At 42.7% G+C, this 23,209-nt stretch overlaps 1 protein-coding gene across 7 annotated transcripts in view; it reads left to right on the top strand.

The window, feature by feature from the left end:
• The window catches only part of LOC311028961 (uncharacterized protein), a 144,338-nt gene that overhangs the window by 87,993 nt on the left and 33,136 nt on the right, over window positions 1–23,209 (top strand). For 6 of the 7 annotated variants that reach the window (XM_084033787.1, XM_084033790.1, XM_084033789.1 and 3 more), the window contains one exon: window positions 1,834–3,279. The exons of the other annotated variant lie outside the window; for it this stretch is intronic. In XM_084033787.1, coding sequence (XP_083889913.1) covers window positions 1,834–3,279 — 1,446 coding nt within the window. The remainder of the gene's footprint in view (window positions 1–1,833; window positions 3,280–23,209) is intronic. 7 annotated transcript variants of the gene reach the window in all.

Raw genomic sequence — 23,209 nt, 5'->3', positions numbered from 1 at the left:
CTAAAAAAATATGAAAGATGACCAGTCATAAACATCCACACACATGCCAATGGTACATCCTCAAATGTGGGCTGGGTATATGGTCATGTGGCTTCAGGCCAATCGTTGCCCCACACTGTCAGAGAGACCGTGTCCAATGAGGGACCGTACCAATGGAATGACCATTACCATTTAGGACTTTGTTAAATGTAAAACAAAGAATGTCTGTATGATACATTGCCCATATGGTAAAATATATAGAGAGGCAAGGAAGGTGGCCAATAAGGAACATGGGTGACACCATATTGGTCCATAAACTGGACCAAGTGGTGTAGTGGGTAGCAATATCATTCGCTCCGTCATTTTACGTGGTCTACCACTTCTTGGCTGAGTTGCTGTCGTTCACAATCACTTCCACTTTGTTATAATCCCACTGACAGTTGACTGCGGAATATTTAGGAGTGAGGACATTTCACGACTGGACTTGTTGCACAGGTAGAATCCTATCACAGTACCACGCTGGAATTCACTGAGCTCCTGAGAGCGACCCATTCTTTCACACATGTTTGTAGAAACAGTCTGCATGCTGAGTTGCTTGCTTTTATACACCTGTGGCCATGGAAGTGATTGGAACACCTGATTTATATTATTTGGATGGGTGAGTGAACACTTTTGGCAATATAGTGTATATAAAGAGTAGGAGAAAGCAAAAAGATGCATCAAAAAATAAACATCATAAGAAATACATCATAAAAGATCATCATAAGGGAGACCGTTACTAAACCACATTAGTCAGCGATGTTAAAGAACCACTATAAAAACTCATAAAATTGTCATTCATGCTGCTGGAAAAATACTTTTGAAACATAAAGTCCAAAGCGCTTTTCTCCCCTTTTTTCCTGAGAAAGTAGACATTAGAATCTCATTGGTTGGACTTTATCACCTCTAGGCATTAAAAGCCTATAAAAATGAAATGTGGTGATGCTTCTCATTTAAATGTCTTGCAACAGTTTGGTTACATCTTTTTTCTTAAGGGTGCTCCTATGTTCAGTGATACACTCTTAAAGGGTTTTGTCTCTATATATTTTACCATACGAGCACTGTATCATATAGACAACACTTGTTTTACAGCTAATAAAGTCCCAACTGTTAATGGCCTTTCCATTAGTATGGTCCCTCATTGGACACTGCTTCTCTGACAGTCTCGGACAACAAGTACCCAACCCACCATTGAAGGTCATTGGCTGACGTGTGTGGATGTACATTATTGGTTGTCTTTCATATTTTCTACTTTTTTGTTTTTTCAGTTTTATACCTACCCTGCTTAAATATTATGTTTAAAATGTTATTTGTTTCACAATGACCCTGGTCAAGGCTACAAGCCCAAACATGTTTGTCTAAACAGTTGTTGTACATACTGCAAGTCTTTTCAGACTTTATTCCTTCCCATGCACTTTGGAAGTTGTGCCAGAAAATCCCACTTAATTAAAGGGTGACGAATGACTGAAAGAGAAAATGAGTCATGTTCTGCAAAGGGTTGTGATTAAGGCTCAGCTTTATCAAACAACATGCACCGTTTCTAGACTTGGATTGAATTCCTCGAGATGCTACTCTGTCTGATCCATTTTGTCATCCTCTCAGCCCTCCATCTCAGGAGGAAAAAATGCGACCATAATTTTAACATGTTTTGTGGTGAACACCTTCAGTGTTATTATCTTCTTTGTTGTATAATTTTGCTTCTTTGATATATTCTGAAGTTTCTCAGTTATGTTCTGTTTGAGTGAGATAAGGGGAACCAATCCATATGCACATAACCCCCCAACTTTAAATTCTCCCCTCTTCACCCACAACAAGGTGCCTTAGGCGACTGCTGGCCAGACGAGGCTGGCTCCCTACCGACAGACCTCCCTTTCAGCCCCAGTGTCTCCACGGTGATCAGTCGCCATGCTGGCCATCTTGCAGTCAGCCCTGATGAACCACCTGTCACTTGGCCTTGCCGAGAGAGCACTGCCTATGCTGGAGGTGACGAAAGGGAGGGAGAAGGTTCAGACCGAAAACAGAAGAAGAAGAAGAAAAGGCGGCAGAAAGATGATGGATCTTATGAACACCCCGAGAGCAGGGGTCAACCCGAGGTGCAAACACAGGGAGAAAACACTCCCTCAACAGAGGAGTTCTACCATAGGATTGGCCCAAGGCGCGATAGAGGAGACGGTGGCTGGGAGGAGCAACTTGGAAAGAGTGGAGGCCGAGGAAAGAAGGGTAAGAGCAGGAAAAAGCTTCCAGAGGAGTGGGGAGTGACGGCAGAACCATTTGTCCCTTTGGCCGCAGTGACCTCTCAAATCAAAGAGGAGGTGATGGTAGATCTAGGGAGTTCTGTTCAGGCAAACATGCGGGCATCATTCGCAGACATGGACACTAGCCAGAGCTCATGGAAAAAGGAGATCTACCCAGAAGAAGGCCTGATTCCTTCCCCTCTGTCTCAGGATATATTCTCCCCAACAGCTGCTTCCATCAACCCACTGGTCCTGAACAGTGAGCTGAAAGCCACAGCAGCTCCATTCACTATGCCCTCCACCAGTGCAGTGGATAGTGTAATGCTTGGCTCTTTCCCCATGGCTCCTCGTCCTGTTGATCCATTTGATCTCCTGATGGATACCGAAAATGCAAGCTTAGGTGACAGCAGCCAGGCATTCTCACCTGGTGGTGACATGGTTGACAGTGGGATGTTCGATAACACAAGTTCCCTCCAAGAGTCTTGTGTGCATAGCATGCCTGAGGCAGACACATCTGCTTTCAGCCCCCCCTCCCAGCCAAGCCCAGGCCTTTCGAAAAAAGGTGAGGTTTTAGCCTCGGCCCCACCTCTCTCCCCTTCAGATGCTTCATGGCTGCTAAACTCCAACATGAGCAGCAACAGCGAGCTATTTGACTTCAGTGACATGAGTGTTTCAGGTCAGCCTTTAACCTTAGGGCTGTCCTTTGACACTCCCAGCCCTGCCCCTCTCCGTTCCCCCAAAACCACAGCACAGGAATTCCAACCCAAAGAGCACAAAGATGCCAAATCGGCCCAGAAGCAATCCAAGAAGTCTCGTTCTTCATCTTCTTCCTCCTCTGTCAAGAGTCCCACCTCTCCTGGAGCAAAGAATTTCCCTCCACAAGCATCCCCAGCAATAAGCCCCTCTTCCCCTCAATCGGCCAACCCAGGATATGGTCTGAACCCTACAGCGAAGCCCTTCTTTCCCAGCTTTGCTGATCCAGTGGAAGAACCGGCTGTGGTCCCTCCAGTTACCCCCATCATTGAAGGTTGGTTACAGTCACCCTGGACAAAATAGAAACGTAGTTAATTATACAGTAACTAAAACCTAAAACAAATGGTTTATTGTCATGCATGGTGTTTTGATTCAGCTTGAGTCTTTCAAATGTTTGAAACTGGTTTTAAATTATTTTTGGGCAAGATTACTTGCTTGGGTGTCTTACTCATTGTGGCTGACATGGATTATGAGACTTGCATGTATTGTTTCTGAGTGACTAACGCATGGGCTGAAGTGTTGATGAACTGAGGCTGTGGATTGGCTTGACTTTAATCTGTGAGTATCTTAATTCGTAATTGTGCACTGCTGGGATGTTCTCATAATTAACAGTGTTGCGGTTGATAGGTGTGCTACTACTAACCAATCACAGGGTCTTTCTCCTTAGCAACACCACTAGACACCTTCACCACATCCAAATCAGCCTTGTCTTCCTCTTTTCCATCCAGGTGTTTGTGTGTTAACACTGTAATCATGCACTCTTTCTCTTTGTATCCAGGGGTGAGGTGTCACTCTATTGTCTCTCTTGTGTGTCCAATTAACTCTGTTTTGCTCACTACCGGCCCGTTTCTCTACAACTTCTCCTGGGAAAGAATGTTGAAGGAAAAGGCTTTGTTGATGTCATGTTAACTCTCCTACTGGTGTTATGTGGCAAGGGTTAACATTGTGGTGTCTACTGAGCATATCACTTTTAAAAGTTGCCAAATGGTAAATGTCTTTTTCCTATTTTACCTTCCATGTTCTGTGATGATCGCTGCCTTGGCTGCTCAACCACCATAGGTGAGTCCTATATTATTTCCTTTTGTTTCATTGTGTGTTTCTTTTCATGCAGTCATTGGTATGATAACAGAAAGATCGACAGAGTTCCTGTTTATGAATTTCATGGTCAGGATCTGAGGCTACATCTTTTTGGTGACTTTGATATCTCAGCTATTTGAGATGATGTTGTCCTTTTGGCTTCATTTGATGTGCACAAGAGCGTTTACACAATTTGTGTTTCCGACCAAGAAAATGAAATTGCTGAAACATTTGGTCAAAGGTCATTTCCATTGCAGGGACCCTGGATGTTGTCTTTTTGTCATTTTGCTGTGTTGAGAAAGTTCCAGGCCACCAACCTATAAAAACATGTTGCGCCAGATTGTAAACATACAGAGGACAGAAGACACTGCTGAAAAAATGCTTATCAAGCCAATATAGTGAACAGACCTTGTTCCAAAAGAGAGAACATTTCGGGATGGCTATCACCTGCTTCTGAGCACCCTAACTACACAATAGCATTTCCTTTAATCCCGCCTTCAGTCCAGCTTTGGTCTCTGGCTCATTTGCATGAACAGATGAAGGAAAATAAATCTGGATTTGACTAAGATTCACATTTATTTTCCAAATGGCATTTGAGGGCATCACCTGACAGACATGGTACATTGTAATTCCACTGCTTGTATGTCAAATTTGCTTCAAAGCCCAGTGCTCCACAGGGGGTCTGGTTGAGACGGGGAGGACGGGACAACTTTGTCATGTTTTTTTTTTTTGTCCATTTGGAGGAAGACCGAAGGACAAACTCAGAACCTGCTGGAGGAGTTAAATACCCCATCTGGCTGCGATGCCTTTGGATCCGCAAGGAGGACTCATTGGGAAATAGTTTCAGCAGGCTGGGGAATAATGTTTATCCCATAGTTATGTAGCAGTAAAACAATAGTGTAATAGTATTTGACTCAAGTTTTAACTGAATAAAATAGGTATTAGAAGATTCCAGAGTCCAAAGGGAGCTGTTGAGTATCACATCCAGCTCTTGTTTTAATGTAGCATTAATTTATAGCAATATTACTCATTAAGGAGAAGAGTTGGGAAGGCAAGCTAGAATAGAGTGACACTATGTGCTTTAGTGTGTGTGTGTGTGTGACCTGTATGTGCTTGTGTACGTTGAGTGTATTTTTTGGCATTTGTGCTTCAAGTGTGTGTTTGTGCGTAAGTCCTTTTCCGGAGGAGCTGAACTGTTTCGTGCATTGCTGTGATTTATGGAGATGAAGACCTTGAGAGGATTCATTTCTTTGTCCCTCTTCTCAACGCTCCCTCCCTAATGAGGACTGAGCCAGCCGTCAGCCCTCCACAGGAGCAGCACAGTGTTGAACATTGCTATTAAGCAACTTTGATCAATGGCTTCCACAAGAAAGGAACGGCTTGCATTAAGTGTTCCAAGTCAGGTAGATAAAAATATAAAGCAGCTTTGTGGATGTAGATGAAATGTCCTTTATCAGATCTGACTTATGTGAAGTGCACACACTGTGTTTTGTATAGATTCCGGGGTACATTTATGTGTGCTTGCATAAATAAACGTGCATTTGAGGGGGAAAGAAAACAGAGTGCAGCTGGCTCTGTCTTCCCCTCTGTGTAATGAGACCCTTCGTCGGTGTCCAGGGGTGGGTCTTTGTCACCAAGAGTGGTATTTAATCCTTGTACAAAAAGTTAAGAAGGCATGTGGCACACAATAAAGAGCATGACTTTGGAGGGTTACAGACAGGGGAGAACATTGCAATGAGGAAGAGAAAAAATGCTTAAAGCATGATAAATTGGAGTTTGAAGTTAAAAAAAGACTTTAAAGAGAAATGGGGATGTACAAGAGGAGTGCAGCGATATAAAAATATAGTTTATGTACCACGAGAGAGAGAGAGGCAACGAAGAGGAAGACTTGTGGGAATCATAAAGGTGAAGAGTTGAAAACAATGCTGACGGGGAACTAGGGCTGCACGGTGTATTGTTTCAGCATCGACATTGCAACGTGCTCACGTGTAATAGTCCCATCGCAGGACATGCATAGGAAAACTCCCATGATTCTCATTTTCATGACCGATCCAGTATTTGTGATTAATGACCTACTGTCTAGCCCCCTGTGGGGAGGAACGGTGCTCACGTTTCAACCAGACGGTGCAGAGTGGGAGGGGCCTGTGGCGACCCACCTGACCCATCTCGTTTACATACATTTCAACAACATTGCATCAAATTGACGCATTTCATTTTAAATGATAACGGTTAAAATTCCTGTATTTTTTCACATCGCAATATATATGCAGAACAAAAGATTGCCATGTCAGTTATGTTCCAATACTGTGTAGCCCTACAGGATGGATGGAGATCATTTCTAAACCCTTCTAGTAATGGCGGAGTGACATATACGGAGTTAAAGTGAGAGGGAGAAGCCTGGATAGAGATGGGGAACGATGTAGACTGTAAACTAGTGCGGTTGGTGTTTTTTAAACAGAGTTCAAAGGTAGAGGGAGGTTCAGGGACGTATTAACCCTTCACTGAAAAGTTGAGAACGAGGCACGTAGTTCCACGCGGGACACAGGACCGTGGAGTGGTGGATCCACATCTGTTGGTTTAACAATAAAATGAGCCAGCGAGCCAAGTGAAGCAGACCCAATACGTAGCACATCTAGTTTATCATTGTGTATTTTTTTAGATCTAGAAAAAATGATTTTGTGCCTCGTGTTCTGTCTACCTTACCACCTCTCTGTGAGGTTATTAATAGAACCTAGTAGTGTTTCCTAGAAAATATATCCTTCAAACTGCACATGACAGCCATCTGCACATCTTACAACTGTATATAAATATGCATGCATCACATGTACACACATAGAAGCATGCATATGAATAATGCAAAGTGTGTTTCTGTTGGAGTGAAGTGATATTTTTTATGCCTTCACACCAGCAGCATCATTATGTTTTCAGTCCATCTGTCCGCCCCATTCTTGTGAGCGTGATATCTCAGGAATGCCTGGAGGGGATTCTTCAAATTTGGGAGAAACGTCCACTTGGACTAAAGGATGAATTGATTAGAAACGTTTTTGGCCACTCCCAATTCTAATTTTGGGAGGATTTCAATCAATCAATCAATCAATCACACTTTATTTATAGAGCACTTTTCATACACCTGGCGTGCAGCACAAAGTGCCGAATGCCTCACATGATAAAACGAAGCGAGGACATTTTTGATAGACATGGATTTAAATGGTTGGCAGAGCCATACACTGGCACCATCCTTATTCTAGTTGTGCAGTATGAGAAGGTTAACATATGATTATGTATCATGTGCCAGGGGTCACTTGTTGTGTCCAACACAGAGAGAATTATTACCAGACTCTGTTCCCTCTCCTTCTACAGAGTCATTTAGTGGCTTTTGGCTCATTGTTTTGGTTTAGTCTCACCTCTCACATCATCAGCCTTGTTTCCAGCAGCAGCAGGCAACTGTTTTCAGTGAGACAGCTCTAAAATCTCAACGTACACTAGCTGCTCAGCACCAAACGGCAGACAGGCCCAGTAAGAGACTGGTGAACACAGTGGAGCATTTAGAAGTTAAAGAGCCAGATATGTTTCTCAGGAGTTGGTGGAGACCACAAACACAGCTAATATCAATATTGGACTTTGCCAGGTGTCACAAAGAGGACTACTTACAGAAGGTACCACTTCTGAAAAGTAAAGCCAATGTGGACATTGCTTAACCTTGCATTCTCTCTGCTGGCCATCAGGGGACGACTCCTCTTGTTGCTAATGGAAGTCTGGTTGTATAGAAGTCTATGAGAAAATGGTCCTACTTCTCTCTTGATGTATTATCTCACTAAACATTGTAAACATGAGTTTATGGTCTCAATCTCTAGTTTCTTCAATTCTTCATGTTTGGAAACGTTATTTCGGTCAATTATTCTATCCCCTTTAATAATACCAATTGGTATTGTATTTTATATCGTTGGAAAGCCTGATTAGTCACCTTTACAACGAGGTACAACTTGTAAGGATCATGCATTTATGGAATGAGCAACACAACTAACCGTGTGGGTAGTGGCCCAAAAAAATGTGCCAAAATCCCCTGCAATATTCTTCTTCACTCTCATTTTGAGCTTCAAGTGCTGGCAGGTGTATGTAATTTCACCATATGGGCACTGTATCATATGTTGTTTTACAGCTAATAAAGTCCTTATTGTTAATGGTCTTTCCACTGGTATGGTCCCTCATTGGACACTGCCTCTCTGCCAGTCTGTGAATGGTTAGCCTAAAGCCACATGACCAAAATCCAAGATTACTTTATGATTGTTTCATCAATTATGAAGCTCCAGAAGCACCAGAATACAGTAAGGTTTCAGCTCGGGGTGCCGCTCTGCTGCTTGTGTTCTTCAGATCCACCCATTGCTCCTCCACAGTCCAAATATGGTCACTTCCTTCAAAATGCCAACCTCAAGGCTTCAGAACTGTCATCCACAAATCGATGGGTGACGTCACCATGACTACATCCACTTCTCAAATACAGTCTTTGGTTGTGTCTGCTGGATGTGTAGATAGCTAATTGTTTGTTAACAGATTCACCACAAACACCTTATGTTGTGATAATATTTCATTGTTTTCTTTTCAGCTGGTTTTGCTGTATTTCTTATTCTCTTTCCTGATGTGATTCTTTCTACTAAACGTATGAATACAAATAAACAATAGATGCGGCACCAACTTAAGTAACAGGATGTTCAGGCCACATTGCAACAGCACCTGACCTCCTCCAGCATAAACACTACTCCTTCTCCTTCAGACGGCAGTGAAACACAGCTGCCAGCCACTATAAAGACCCTAAAGACACCCGTGCTGTGGCCCTGCCTCCCTGCGCACACACACACACACACACACACACACACACACACACACACACATACATGAGTCATCAAACTATTTGAGGACAAACACAAATCCTCAAAAGGCAGACAAGCATGAAAATACAGTATCAGCGGTCTATTTTTACCACATAGTGCTTTTCGCTGTTGTACCTTTCATTGGTGAGCAGGCGGTTAGACGGCAGCCCAGAAGGGACATTTGTACAGTATAACCCCACCACTGAACTGGGGTGAGCTAATGCCTTTTGATGGCTTTAGGGGGAAAGTGTTGCGTTTTCCCCTCGTTGGCACCGCTGTAAAAGACAACAGCTAAATGTAGGACAACGACGTGAGTCACGCTGGGTTATTTTTTTCAAAGGTGTAGCGTGCTTCAGCAACAGACTGCACCCATAGAGAGATGGCTCCGGGCCGGCAGCGTGTGGGCTGTGTTTAACATTTTATATACTTTAATATTGACATTTTAAAAAGTGAATAACATCTTTGATGTCATAACCCAATCCTTGTATTTGATTACCCCCCCCCCCCCCCCCCCAACTTCAAGCAATCAATTGCAAAGCCCGCTAGTTTAAACACCACCTGAAATCTTATTGCTTATTTGCTGTTATGCAAATAAGCTGTCAACAAGAAGTGTTTTCTTACCTGGGTGCCATGGCTACCATTCCCCATCACTAACGAGCAATTACGAGTTGAATTAGATGGAGCTGCCCTTTAATGTAATACTCTACTACACTATCCCATCTGACATTTGTTATAAGGGGCCAGAAGGTTACTATAAACTTTGTAAAACATGACTTTCAAAGCATTGAATGCAACGGCTACACATGTAATTAATCTCTTTTGCACTCTCGTAAAACTTTCCCTCTGTGAAAAGAAGTCGACCTGATTTTCAGTTTTGTGGAGCAGCTTAATGTCCTGCACTTTGCTTAGGCAGCAGCTCTGCAAACAAGTAGGTCTGTACTGTAGCGGATGTTTTCAGTGTCCTGCCAGGATGCATCCAAAAGACCAGCTTTGCAAAAATGCAGAAAGTTCTATGGATTCACACATACATTTCCAACCCTTTAAATGTTTTTTTCACAACACACACACAGGCACCCTTTAGTCAATCTAAGTGGATAAAAAGAGATGCCCAGCCGTTCCCCTCAGGCAGGCTGGCTTCAGACAGACTGAGACACTTTAAGAAAACTGAACGACAGGAAACAGACAGAGGCAGAGGGGTGTCCAGAAAAAAACCCACAGACTGGCAGAGGCCTGGAAAAGACAGACAAGCAAGCTGAGCGACAAGCCAGCGGTAGATCTACACTTCAGAGATGCTTTTAGACAGACAGGCGGATACAAATAAGGAGGAAAGAAAAGGTCAGGCATGCATAGAGATAGGTAAACATTTCAAAGCATATGCAGATGGAATGCATAATACATAGACACAAGACATACTTTGTGGTACACTCAATTTGCATTAGACATACCATGTTATGTCCTTGTTGGCATGGAATCATTGTGTCACCTTTGTTTGCATTGAATGTGACACATAAAGTGAGTCTGTAGCAGGTTTACAGAACCAAAGCTTGGCATTTCTGTTTGCTTGGCTGTTAATAAACACACTAGATGCATAAATGCCGAGACGGGCTGAACTACAAACGCTGACTAATAAAAGGGCAAACCTGAATAAGAAGAAGGAAACAGATGCAGGTGCTTCATTACAGGGAGGACAATGTTGGAGTCGGAGCCTATCGGCTGTCGGTCTGATGCCGATTCATCCTCTCCTGGCAACAACCAGTGTTTCTGGGGTTTCCGGTGTAGCCAGCAGATATCAGGGCCAAGACTTCCTCCCCGTACGACACATCGTTTCAGCATTTACAGTCCGATAAGCAATTTTAGATGGGAAAATGGAGCTGGCGTTGAGAGACAACATCTTCAACCAGATTGGTTACCAAGTAGCCAGTTTAGTAAACAGTTCAGTTTATTTTTTAGCAAAAAAAATGCTTAATCATCATCAATGCATGCAACCAAATCCAGCTCAAACTTGATACCAATGGGATAACCAGCTCACACAGGCAGAACAGAAATCCTGGAGCGACTTTTACCTGGGATGTTTACCTGGAGCTCACCAGTTGTTGTCAGCTGCAGCATGCTAGTTGATGTAGCCGGTTAGTCGGGATAAAGAAGCTCAATGGACCAGGGTCTGTGTCCAACTGCATGCAGACAGTTCAACTGAAGTCAGGCTCTTCTGAGGATACACTGCAGACAGTTAACTTACGACGGAACACCTGAATGTGTCGATGATTGCATTTTTGTCTGTAGTTCCAGCCCAGGTCTGGAATTATACTGTTAAAGTAAAAATTGTGGCCAATGAGCAACTACTGAATCTTTATCATTTAAAAAAATAAAAAGTAATTTCCTTAATTTTCTTTGTTTTCTATTCTATCAAAAACATATTTAACTGCAACCCAAAAAGTCGGGAACGTACCGAAGTTTGCTTACCGTTACACCGCTACTTTTTCTAGACATTACAGAAGGGTTCACTGAAAAACTGTTCGATGTTCAAATATTCAAATATAAATGAAAAGTGAATAACAATTATTGTCTCTCAGAAGGGTGGAAGTATTTCCTGAGGCATCTCACAACATTAACGCTTGACCAGAGACTTTTAAAAGGTGCAAGACTCTCAGACAGATGGTTAGACAGGCAGACGAGCAGGTAGCACTGTCCACTGTCTGTCCACCGTGCCTCAGCAGCAAGAAGAAGGCTCCATTCAGATCCTACATGGGATTGAACTGTGAGGGAAACACAAGTTTGGGCAATTGGCAGTTGATGTTGACAGTCATCTTGTGATCATGAAGCTATTAACAGCATCCTAATGAGTCACTCTAGTCATTGACTCCTTTGGCCTGATGTCACCAGCGTCAAGTAGTCACGCACAGATTTGCTCCTTGTGAACTAGTTTAATGAGATCAAGGAGGCTGTGGACGAAATTCTGGACGAAATGTTGATAAAGGTCAACGTGTTCTTTTCAAGTTTCCAGTGGTGGAGAGACAGAGACGTGAAGCGCCTTTGGGAAGGAAGGAAGCTGGGAGGCAGAGTTGCCATAGAGACTAAGGATCAGTTAATGTTGCCGTAGGAACAGCAACAGATGCTGGAGTTAATGAGACGCTACATTGACAGCGCATTTGCTGATGGTACAGTTTTTGTTTAATAAAGAAACATGAAACTATGAGATGGACATAAACAGTTACAAATCTGCTGCGTCATTACAGATCATTATCATCTCACCAACAGCTACTTCTATTCTCTAAATGGTTTCCACTTGGATTTATATCTTTCATACCAGTCCATATTGTTACCTGTTGTTTTGTTGTTCAAAGTCTGTAAAATATAACTGTTTATAGGCGAAGATCCTTCTGCAGGGCCAGGCAGTAAGGCACTGTAGAGGCATGAATACCAATCAGTCTGCCAGCAACAGGCTCAAAAGACCAGAGCAAGTCCACAACATGTATCTTGGAACAAAAGAAATTAGTAATTTCACGGAACAATATAGTATGTCAACACCAAAATCCACAATAAACCAACCATCCAAACGGGAAGAAAAACATTGACAAACAATTGTATGCCCATATTTATGCTCGTGCAAAATTCTATTTCTCTCTGGATCTCTTCTGAAACTTTTCAAATGAAAATCCTCAGCCTCCATATGGCTGAGGATTATGGCTAGTCTTGTATTTTCTTCTGTCCTGGGTTGTTGAACATATGCCTTTTTATTCTCCTTGTCCTTGCTTCCTGCACTCTGGACAGCTTTGAGTCCCTAATGTTTGAAGTCCTAAATGACTGAAGTTTAAGTTGAGAAAATGGTATTTGTAACTTTTTCTAGCAGCAGTAAAGCCCTTGAAGCAGCATGTGATATATGTTGCAGATGTTGTCATTTGTCATTGCCACAACAATAACACAGTCTTGTTGCTGATTGGAAGTCTGAGGAAATAAACCAGGCCAAACACGTTGAAAGCTCACTGAGCAGAAAGCTAGTCAGATAACAAAATGTAGAAACGGACAGAGCAGACTAGGTTTTTTACCGTGGTATGTTTTGGCGACGGATTTACACTGCACAAATCTCAGTGGGTGGCCGTCAGTAGCAGCAAAGCCTCCACTTTCAGCATCTTAATTATGCAAAACAAGTAAACAAGACATTGAAATTCAGATTCCTGTCATGTGCTGGAGACGCTGCTTGCAGTGTGGAGAACCGCTCATCGTCCCCTGACTTCAGGGAAGTGAAGAAGCTCAGTTGTAACGGTATCGAGTCAATGAGCCACTACCTGTATGAGTCATGCTCGACTCTGCAGAGCCCCGAAGCTCCGACAGAGGTGTCTTGCTTTACAGTTGGATGTGATTCACCATTTACAGGTTGCTATAAGATTGAAAACTGTATTTTAAAAGGAAGAGGGGTGATAGATGTGGGAGGGACATGGTATGAAAATAATCTGTAGTGAGCAGGATGGAGTGATGGTTCGCCGCCTGGTGCTTTGTCAGGTTTTATTTTTTTTCAAACCTGCGACTGTCTGCTGAATGTCTGGCTGTGAGAGAGGTTGACTAATCCTGAAAATGGAATTAAAATGCCACCTGAGGCTTAATACAGAGCTGACTTTAAAAGCAGGGAAGTGTCTTTGTCCACTAACACCAAGCAACAGGATCTGAAGTCGAACAATAACCTAGACACAACACGCTTTCTTTGGCTACTTGGGTTCTTAGCAAAATCAAAGTTTGCTGGTTTCAGGGCTTAACAAGAGATTTAGTGGTGTCCCAGACTGGGGCGTCACAAAATCCGTCTCGCTCACTATCATGGTAGTGAAGTGAAAAATAGAGACTGATTTAAAAAATACATTGTATTTATTTATGCAGCGTGACTTTGTATTTTATGATTGTTTTATTTAAGATCATTTGATTGTTTTTCATGAAACATTTTCACTAAAAAAAGATGTGATTCACTGTAAGGCTGATGTACGACGTAACATTGACTCGTGTCAATTGACAATCAGACCAAATGTTGTCATTTGAATGGATGATCAATGATTGTTAATTTGTACAATGTTCCTGGAGGATGGGCTGGTCGGCCCACTGTCAGGGGACGTTTGATGAAGGTGGCAGTAATGTTGTAAAAACTGGCTGAGACAGTAGAGGGACGAGTGGATATGTCTTTGTTGGCCAGGGGCATCAGATCCATTCATTATGAATAATGAAGTTAGATTATGCAGCTGCTTCATGGGGAATATTAGAGCCGCTGGGTATTATGTCATTAATTAATAAAACTGTTTGAGACGCCAACTCCTCTCTCAATTATGTGCTATTTAGGCAGATTCTAATGGCGACGATGAGCCACCAAGAGGACCAGCAGGACGGGCATCTCAACATGACCTGTAACTGAGCAGCCCTTTGTTCATTTTCTTCTGGCACTAATGTCAAACATCGAATATTAGCATTTGGAAGACAGTTTTTGTCAAAAGTTCAGAGATTTTCCACTTGAAGCCTTTGTAAAAAAAAGAGGCACAGTGCTCAGAAAACAGTCACCAGGTGCAGCACTTTTTCTCCAGGCGATGTGTCCGCGCATCGAGCTGGCTGTTTGTTTCAAAAGGGCTGACAATGTTTCTCCAACAATAGTGGTGCATCCTGATCCAGTGGTGACCTGGTGTCAGGAAGCTCGCCAGCAGGTGGAAGCCAACCCCAGAGTCAGCATCGCTATGTTTGCGCAGGTATTTTCACAGCTTCTGGAATTCATGACTAACATCTGGCAACTGGTTGACCTGGGTTTTTTTTTAAAAAAAAGGTTAACACCCAGAAACGTCAAAATGAAAAGAAAAGAGAACATACGACAGAAAGCAGGGTCTCTGGAGACACAGAGACACTTCAAGTGGGTTAATAGTATTGATTCCGAGGGATTCAGTTTGTATCAGTCTCTACATTGATTCATTCTGCCTGTCAGTAGGATTGACTGCAGGACTTTTACTTCTTCTATTGGAATACATTGTAGTTCTGGTACTTTCACTTGAGTAATGCATCTGAATACTTCTTCCAACACTGGCGGAGCTTCTGATGTCACCAAGAATCTTCCTATCTTCTCTAATTATTCCTCCTACTTCTGGAAGGAACAGCAGCTCTTTGTCTGCATGCTCATGTGCTGCATGCATGCTGATTCACATATGTGTCCATCAGCATGTCCATATTTTAGTACAGATGTCTGACACACATGTCGCTATCATGAGACTGGTTTCCAAACGATCACTTTCTTGTCTGATGACTGTAATTAACACAGAGACACCACAGACTGGAGCACAGTCTTTGACCTGTGGCAAGAGGAGGAGTAGATTATGTGGCATCTTAATAACCCTCCCCCTCCTTTCACACACACACACACACACAAAACCACCAAACCTTCCCCCCCCCCCAAACCATTTCCCCAACGCCCCCCCCCCCTTGCGGCTGGAGCTGGCACGCTGATGAGGAGCCAGTTGCCATAGCAACAGGAGGCAGTTGCTTTGGCGACTGATGGGAAGAGGGGCTAACAATGGATATCGAGGATGGGGGTGTTGTGACGGGCTGCGAAGGAGATGCGATTGAGCTATAAATAGAGATCACTAAAGACTCTTGTCTCCCTCCATCACCCCCACTGAGATTACCCTCCTCTCTCTCCACACCTGTTTTCATCACTCCTTCCTCCATCTATTTCTGCCTTTCAGAGGCACGTACAAATACAATGTCTGACTGGATTCATGCCTCCACAAAGGAAGTTCTCACTGTTTTAGCTATCTGGCAGTTTCAGACATACGACAGCTCATGAATTACCTGCATGGGAATGTAGATGAAGACCTCTTTACACATCCCACAGATAAGACAAGAGGGCTGGGTGATTGTGATGGAAACACTTTCCCTAATTTAGAAATAAGAAACTACGAAAAAGCATTAAATCACAGATATGAAGCTATTTTGGACCAATAGTACGACGGTCTTTTGACATCGCATATCACTATTCTTGCACGGAAAACAAGAGCTGAACACTCACGAAAGCCTTAAGAACATATCAATATGATATTATACATGATATCAACTGGTTTGTCATATACAGTATAGCAGGCCTACCAGACATGAGAGGAATGTGGCATTATAACAAGTGAAGTACAAAGTGTGGGAAACTCCATCCATCCATCCATCCATTGTCTACCGCTTATCCTGTATTCAGGGTCGCGGGGGGGCTGGAGCCGAACCCAGCTGTCATTGGGCGAAGGCAGGGTACACCTGGACAGGACAAGAGTTTCGCTTAATTTTTTTTTACCTGATAATAGAAGCATTTATAAAAAATCTGCGAAACTTTTTCATACTCTGGCGTGAAACTCACGTCACGGAAACAGCTGGGTAAACACGGAAGTGCTGTCTATGCAACAGCGGTAGCTTTAGCAGTAGAAGTTATCAGGCAAGTGTTCTTTTAAATAAACTCCTCATGTACTTACAAACTTTAAAATGCCTCGTTTTGTGAGTACAGACCCTATGTGTACTACTGCAGAAGTTTGGTAACATTCCATGCATTATTAGTGGGGTAATTTACGAGATATACACTATGTACCATCGCGCTATTACTAAGTCATTCGGCTGATCGCCCTATCTTGACCAATGCTGACCATCGCTAAAAATGCTTCTGAGGGTGTATTTGGCTGGATGTCATGGTGGAAATTACCTAGGGTGCATTTTACTCCGAACCATCACTTTAACTACTACGTTTTCTTTGAGTTGGCATTTTGGCTGTCGCCATCTTGGGATCTTGGGATTTTTTTCAACCAGTACTGTAAGTGACCATATTAGGACTGTGGAGGAGCGATGGGTGGATCCCCGAGCAGCAACCTTACTGGATCTGGATCCATGTAAGATAATAAATCAAGAGAGAAATGGGGTCATTATCTGAGACTTCCATGCCATCAGACAGTCGCCACCTGATGGCCAGCAGAGAGAATGACATGACTAGCGAGAGATAACCAGAGTCATGTGACTATCGACACAGAGACTCCCGTTACCAATGGCTGACGTGCCCATGATGTAGTAGGTGGGTTCGTCAGAAAAACACGCTTAGTGAGCGTCGTTGTCAGACGGCGAGGAGGACTGACCACGCTGGGTTGTTTGACGCCTCGTCAGTGAGAATGGCTTGGCAAAGACCTTGCCTGACGTGTTTGAGTGAATTTGCTGACATGGCACACTCTCCGATTTGACGCACATCGCAATGTAGCTGCTGAAACCATATATTGTGCAGCCTGGCTACACCGGTTATTAAGCACAGGGCTTCTGTCACCCACTGGGTTAATGTAACACTTTGTATAATGTGTGTGTGTGTGTGTGTGTGTGTGTGTGTGTGTGTGTGTGTACCAGCCCAACCAGCCAGACAGGGTGAAGTCATCCATTCGGGGTGCTGTCCTCATGGGACTCTGGTGTCACTGTTGTACTCCAACAGGCAAGCAGACAAGGAGAGGAGAAAGTCAGAGACAGATGTGACACAGAGGCAGTGACAGTCCAGCGACCTCGAGCATGTCTACCTACCTGCCAGCCCGTCTTCCTAACTACCCGTCTGTCCACACCTGCCGGCCTGTCTGTCTGTGCAGGTGTGATGTGTGAAAGTGACAGTGGGATCATGGTTTTGTGATGCAGACAGAGCGACAGGCTTGTTGAATGGAGCAGAACATAGCTGAGTGACTTTGAAGGGAATGAGGTGCTTGGTGTTTTGGTGCGACACGCCCTACTTTAATGGTGTCCAAACATGGAGGCGTCACCAGGAGCTGTCTGAGATACATTGATGGGTGGTCAACCACATCATGTGTCAGACATACTGAATGGGTAGATGGATATATTTCATCAATTTAATGGTAGCACAGATAAATGTAGCTCCAAGCTCTGTGGCTAAAACTCACTATTACCGTGTGTTACGGCCACCAAGTCAGAATGCCACTAAGGCCAATAACATAAGCCAGGTTCAAATGCCAAAAATGATTTATTGTTTCCTAACAAAAGAACTAAACCTGGACAAAATCAACAGAAGGGTCAGATGGGCTGGTGGAAATAAGAATAATGGGTGCTCTGGCCAACCACACAATGGGCCGTTGGTGGTGCATCATTGACAACCACAAACACTCACCTTCATCAGAGGTTCCCTGCTTCACTGTCCAATTACTAGCAGTTTGAGCTGAACATAGATTGTTTCAGCACAAACATTGCAATGTGCTTATTAGTTACATAACAGGATGAGTGATGTCAAAATGACAAGCTTCAAATGTTTAAAACTCCCATGATTCTAACTTTCTAGTGACTAATGACCTCCAGTGTAGGTCAGCCCGCCACAGTTTCATGATGAACTATATCTATATATTTTGACTGAGTGGGAGGAGCCTCTCCCCAGGATCATTTCTTAGAAAGACCCAGGTTGAAGGTGACTCGTGGATCTGACCATGAGCGTTACAGCAGCCCTCACCTTGACCTCTCGCTTCACCCTCTCTCCCTGAGGGAGGAACGGTCAACCAGGCAGACGGTCCAGAGTGGGCGGAGCCTGCGGTGATGTTGGCGACCCACCTAAGCCGTCTTGAATCACAGAGGCCGTCTGGTTCACCTGCTTTGTGGGTGTGACTTCTTTTCTGTCATATCTACACAACCAGTGACTTTATGAATACAGTTTATACTGGAGCACAACATTGTTTAGAGATCTAGACTCTTAAAAAATTACATTTGGGGTGAAATTCCTGTATTTGCAATATATCCATCCATCCATCCATTGTCTACCGCTTATCCTGTATTCAGGGTCGCGGGGGGGCTGGAGCCGATCCCAGCTGTCATTGGGTGAAGGCAGGGTACATCCTGGACAGGTCACCAGTCTATCACAGGGCCGACATGTAGAGACAGACAACCATTCACACTCACATTCACACCTACGGGACATTTAGAGTCATCAATGATCCTATCCCCATCCTGCATGTCTTTGGACTGTGGGAGGAAGCCAGAGAACCCGGAGAGAACCCACGCTTAGACGGGGAGAACATGCAAACTCCCCACAGAAGGACCCGAGCCCGACCCAGGAATCGAACCCGGGACCCTCTCGCTATGAGGCGACAGTGCTACCCACTACGCCACCGTGCAGCCCTTTGCAATATATATTGCAGAAAAAACAATTGCCAGTTTTGTTGTCAATGGTCATCATATCAATTTATATATCATTTGAATTTAAGACTTTATATTTTTGTTTTATTTCACAATAGTATAGTGGCAGACGTGTGAATTACTGCTCCCAAAAAGAGTCCAGACGCTTTCTTGATATTGTTTTTGCTTTTTTTTTGCCTTTACCTGATGGAACCAAGAGATGAGCATACACTATTTTCTATCATCCACCAAATACTTTGAAGGTGACCTGGTCAAACAGGCATAAAGGAAAAAAAACACAAACTTAGCCCCAAAACACCAAATATACTCCTCTGATACCTGATTGTTGCTGACACTCCTCCTGCTGCGCATTTCCTCACACTTCCTTCAAGTCGATCTCATGGTGGGTCACCAAAATACCGAACCTGCATGCACCGTGATGAAAATGCCACATCTCTGAAGCAAACTCCCTCCATTCACTGTGTTGTGCCACGACAACGGAGCCTTATTGTCCTGCATGATGCTCTGCATTTATGGACATGGTAAATCCAATGGGAAGCTTTCAGAAGCTACAAAACAAAAGAAAACAGGAATTCAGCCCTTGAAAAGCTCCACCAGCTGCAACGCGAGGAACAAGGCATTATCTTGCTGCTCACGTTGTGAGAGCGATTTGTGAATGGAACTCATCTTTTTGGCTTGTTGTAAATTAATGATCGCAGTACATCAGGTAAGAATGTGGATCATTTTTCTATTGATATGATATGAAAACACATATAATGTGTGTACATGAGAGAGCAGAGTTCTTTGGATGGTATTGTTTACTTTCTAGAGATAACATGTTTTAATATCCGCTGAGCTGTCAACTATTCTACAGAGGAGGTGGCTTCTTCTATTACATTCAGACTTCATTACTACCTCACTAAGGGGATGTTTTTGATTGTGCCTATTTGGATTAAGGCTGCCTAAATATACAGTCCTCTACATAGTCCTCTATATAGTCCTCTACATGGTCCTCTACATAGTCCTCTACATAGTCCTCTACATAGTCCTCTACATAGTCCTCTATATAGTCCTCTATATAGTCCTCTATATAGTCCTCTACATAGTCCTCTACATAGTCCTCTATATAGTCCTCTACATAGTCCTCTATATAGTTGTCTACATTGTCCTCTACATAGTTGTCTACATATTCCTCGACATAGTTCTCTACATTGTCCTCTACATAGTTGTCTACATAGTCCTCTACATAGTCCTCTACATAGTTGTCTATATTGTCCTCTACTAGTCCTCTACATAGTTGTCTACATAGTCCTTTATATTGTCATCTACATAGTTGTCTACATAGTCCTCTACTAGTCCTGTATATAGTCCTCTACATAGTTGTCTACATAGTCCTCTACTAGTCCTATATATAGTCCTCTACATAGTTGTCTACATAGTCCCCGACATAGTTGTCTACATAGTCCTCTACTAGCCCTTTATATAGTCCTCTACATAGTTGTCTACATAGTCCCCGACATAGTTGTCTACATAGTCCTCTACTAGTCCTATATATAGTCCTCTACATAGTTGTCTACATAGTCCTCTACATAGTTGTCTACATAGTCCTCTACTAGTCCTATATATAGTCCTCTACATAGTTGTCCACATAGTCCTCTACTAGTCCTATATATAGTCCTCTACATAGTTGTCTACATAGTCCCCGACATAGTTGTCTACATAGTCCTCTACTAGCCCTTTATATAGTCCTCTACATAGTTGTCTACATAGTCCTCTACTAGTCCTATATATAGTCCTCTACATAGTTGTCTACATAGTCCTCTACATAGTTGTCTACATTGTCCTCTACTAGTCCTCTACATATTTGTCTACATAGTCCTCTACTAGTCCTACATAGTCCTCTACATAGTTGTCTACATAGTCCTCTACTAGTCCTATATATAGTCCTCTACATAGTTGTCTACATAGTCCTCTACTAGTCCTATATATAGTCTTCTACTAGTCCTATATATAGTCCTCTACAAAGTTATCTACATAGTCCTCTACTAGTCCTATATATAGTCCTCTACATAGTTGTCTACATAGTCCTCAACTAGTCCTATATATAGTCCTCTACATAGTTGTCTACATAGTCCTCTACTAGTCTTATATATAGTCTTCTACTAGTCCTATATATAGTCCTCTACAAAGTTATCTACATAGTCCTCTACTAGTCCTATATATAGTCCTCTACAAAGTTATCTACATAGTCCTCTACTAGTCCTATATATAGTCCTCTACAAAGTAATCTACATAGTCCTCTACTAGTCCTATTAATAGTCCTCCCTGCCTCTCCATCCTCCACTTAATTCTTTCTTCTTCTTATAATCATGGCTTCTGTCTCATCATGCTGACCTGAACATGTTTTTGTTCATTCCCCCAAAGATGACCAACTGTCATCCCTACTTCCACACTCAGTCCTCATCCCTCTTCTCTGCTTCTTCCTCCCTCTTTCTGTCCTCATCCGTCTGAATCCTCCTCACCCTTTCTAGAGATAACATGTTTTAATATCCGCTGAGCTGTCAACTATTCTACAGAGGAGGTGGCTTCTTCTATTACATTCAGACATTTCAGATTTCATTACTACCTCACTGAGGGGATGTTTTTGATTGTGCCTATTTGGATTAAGGCTGCCTAAATATACAGTCCTCTACATAGTCCTCTACATAGTCCTCTATATAGTCCTCTACATAGTCCTCTACATAGTCCTCTATATAGTCCTCTACATAGTCCTCTATATAGTTGTCTACATTGTCCTCTACATAGTTGTCTACATATTCCTCGACATAGTTCTCTACATAGTCCTCTACATAGTTGTCTACATAGTCCTCTACATAGTCCTCTACATAGTTGTCTATATTGTCCTCTACTAGTCCTCTACATAGTTGTCTACATAGTCCTTTATATTGTCATCTACATAGTTGTCTACATAGTCCTCTACTAGTCCTATATATAGAGTCCTCTACATAGTTGTCTACATAGTCCCCGACATAGTTGTCTACATAGTCCTCTACTAGCCCTTTATATAGTCCTCTACATAGTTGTCTACATAGTCCTCTACTAGTCCTATATATAGTCCTCTACATAGTCCTCTACATAGTTGTCTACATAGTCCTCTACTAGTCCTATATATAGTCCTCTACATAGTTGTCCACATAGTCCTCTACTAGTCCTATATATAGTCCTCTACATAGTTGTCTACATAGTCCCCGACATAGTTGTCTACATAGTCCTCTACTAGCCCTTTATATAGTCCTCTACATAGTTGTCTACATAGTCCTCTACTAGTCCTATATATAGTCCTCTACATAGTTGTCTACATAGTCCTCTACATAGTTGTCTACATTGTCCTCTACTAGTCCTCTACATATTTGTCTACATAGTCCTCTACTAGTCCTACATAGTCCTCTACATAGTTGTCTACATAGTCCTTTATATTGTCCTCTACATAGTTGTCTACATAGTCCTCTACTAGTCCTATATATAGTCTTCTACTAGTCCTATATATAGTCCTCTACAAAGTTATCTACATAGTCCTCTACTAGTCATATATATAGTCCTCTACATAGTTGTCTACATAGTCCTCAACTAGTCCTATATATAGTCCTCCACATAGTTGTCTACATAGTCCTCTACTAGTCCTATATTTAGTCTTCTACTAGTCCTATATATAGTCCTCTACATAGTTGTCTACATAGTCCTCTACTAGTCTTATATATAGTCTTCTACTAGTCCTATATATAGTCCTCTACAAAGTTATCTACATAGTCCTCTACTAGTCCTATATATAGTCCTCTACAAAGTTATCTACATAGTCCTCTACTAGTCCTATATATAGTCCTCTACAAAGTAATCTACATAGTCCTCTACTAGTCCTATTAATAGTCCTCCCTGCCTCTCCATCCTCCACTTAATTCTTTCTTCTTCTTATAATCATGGCTTCTGTCTCATCATGCTGACCTGAACATGTTTTTGTTCATTCCCCCAAAGATGACCAACTGTCATCCCTACTTCCACACTCAGTCCTCATCCCTCTTCTCTGCTTCTTTCTCCCTCTTTCTGTCCTCATCCGTCTGAATCCTCCTCACCCTCTGT

The sequence above is a fragment of the Eutrigla gurnardus genome (genome assembly GCF_963514095.1).
Source record: "Eutrigla gurnardus genome assembly, chromosome: 18".
NCBI lineage: Eukaryota > Metazoa > Chordata > Actinopteri > Perciformes > Triglidae > Eutrigla > Eutrigla gurnardus.
The sequence above is the reverse complement of the archived record's forward strand: the minus strand, read 5'-3'. Positions and strand labels throughout refer to the sequence as shown.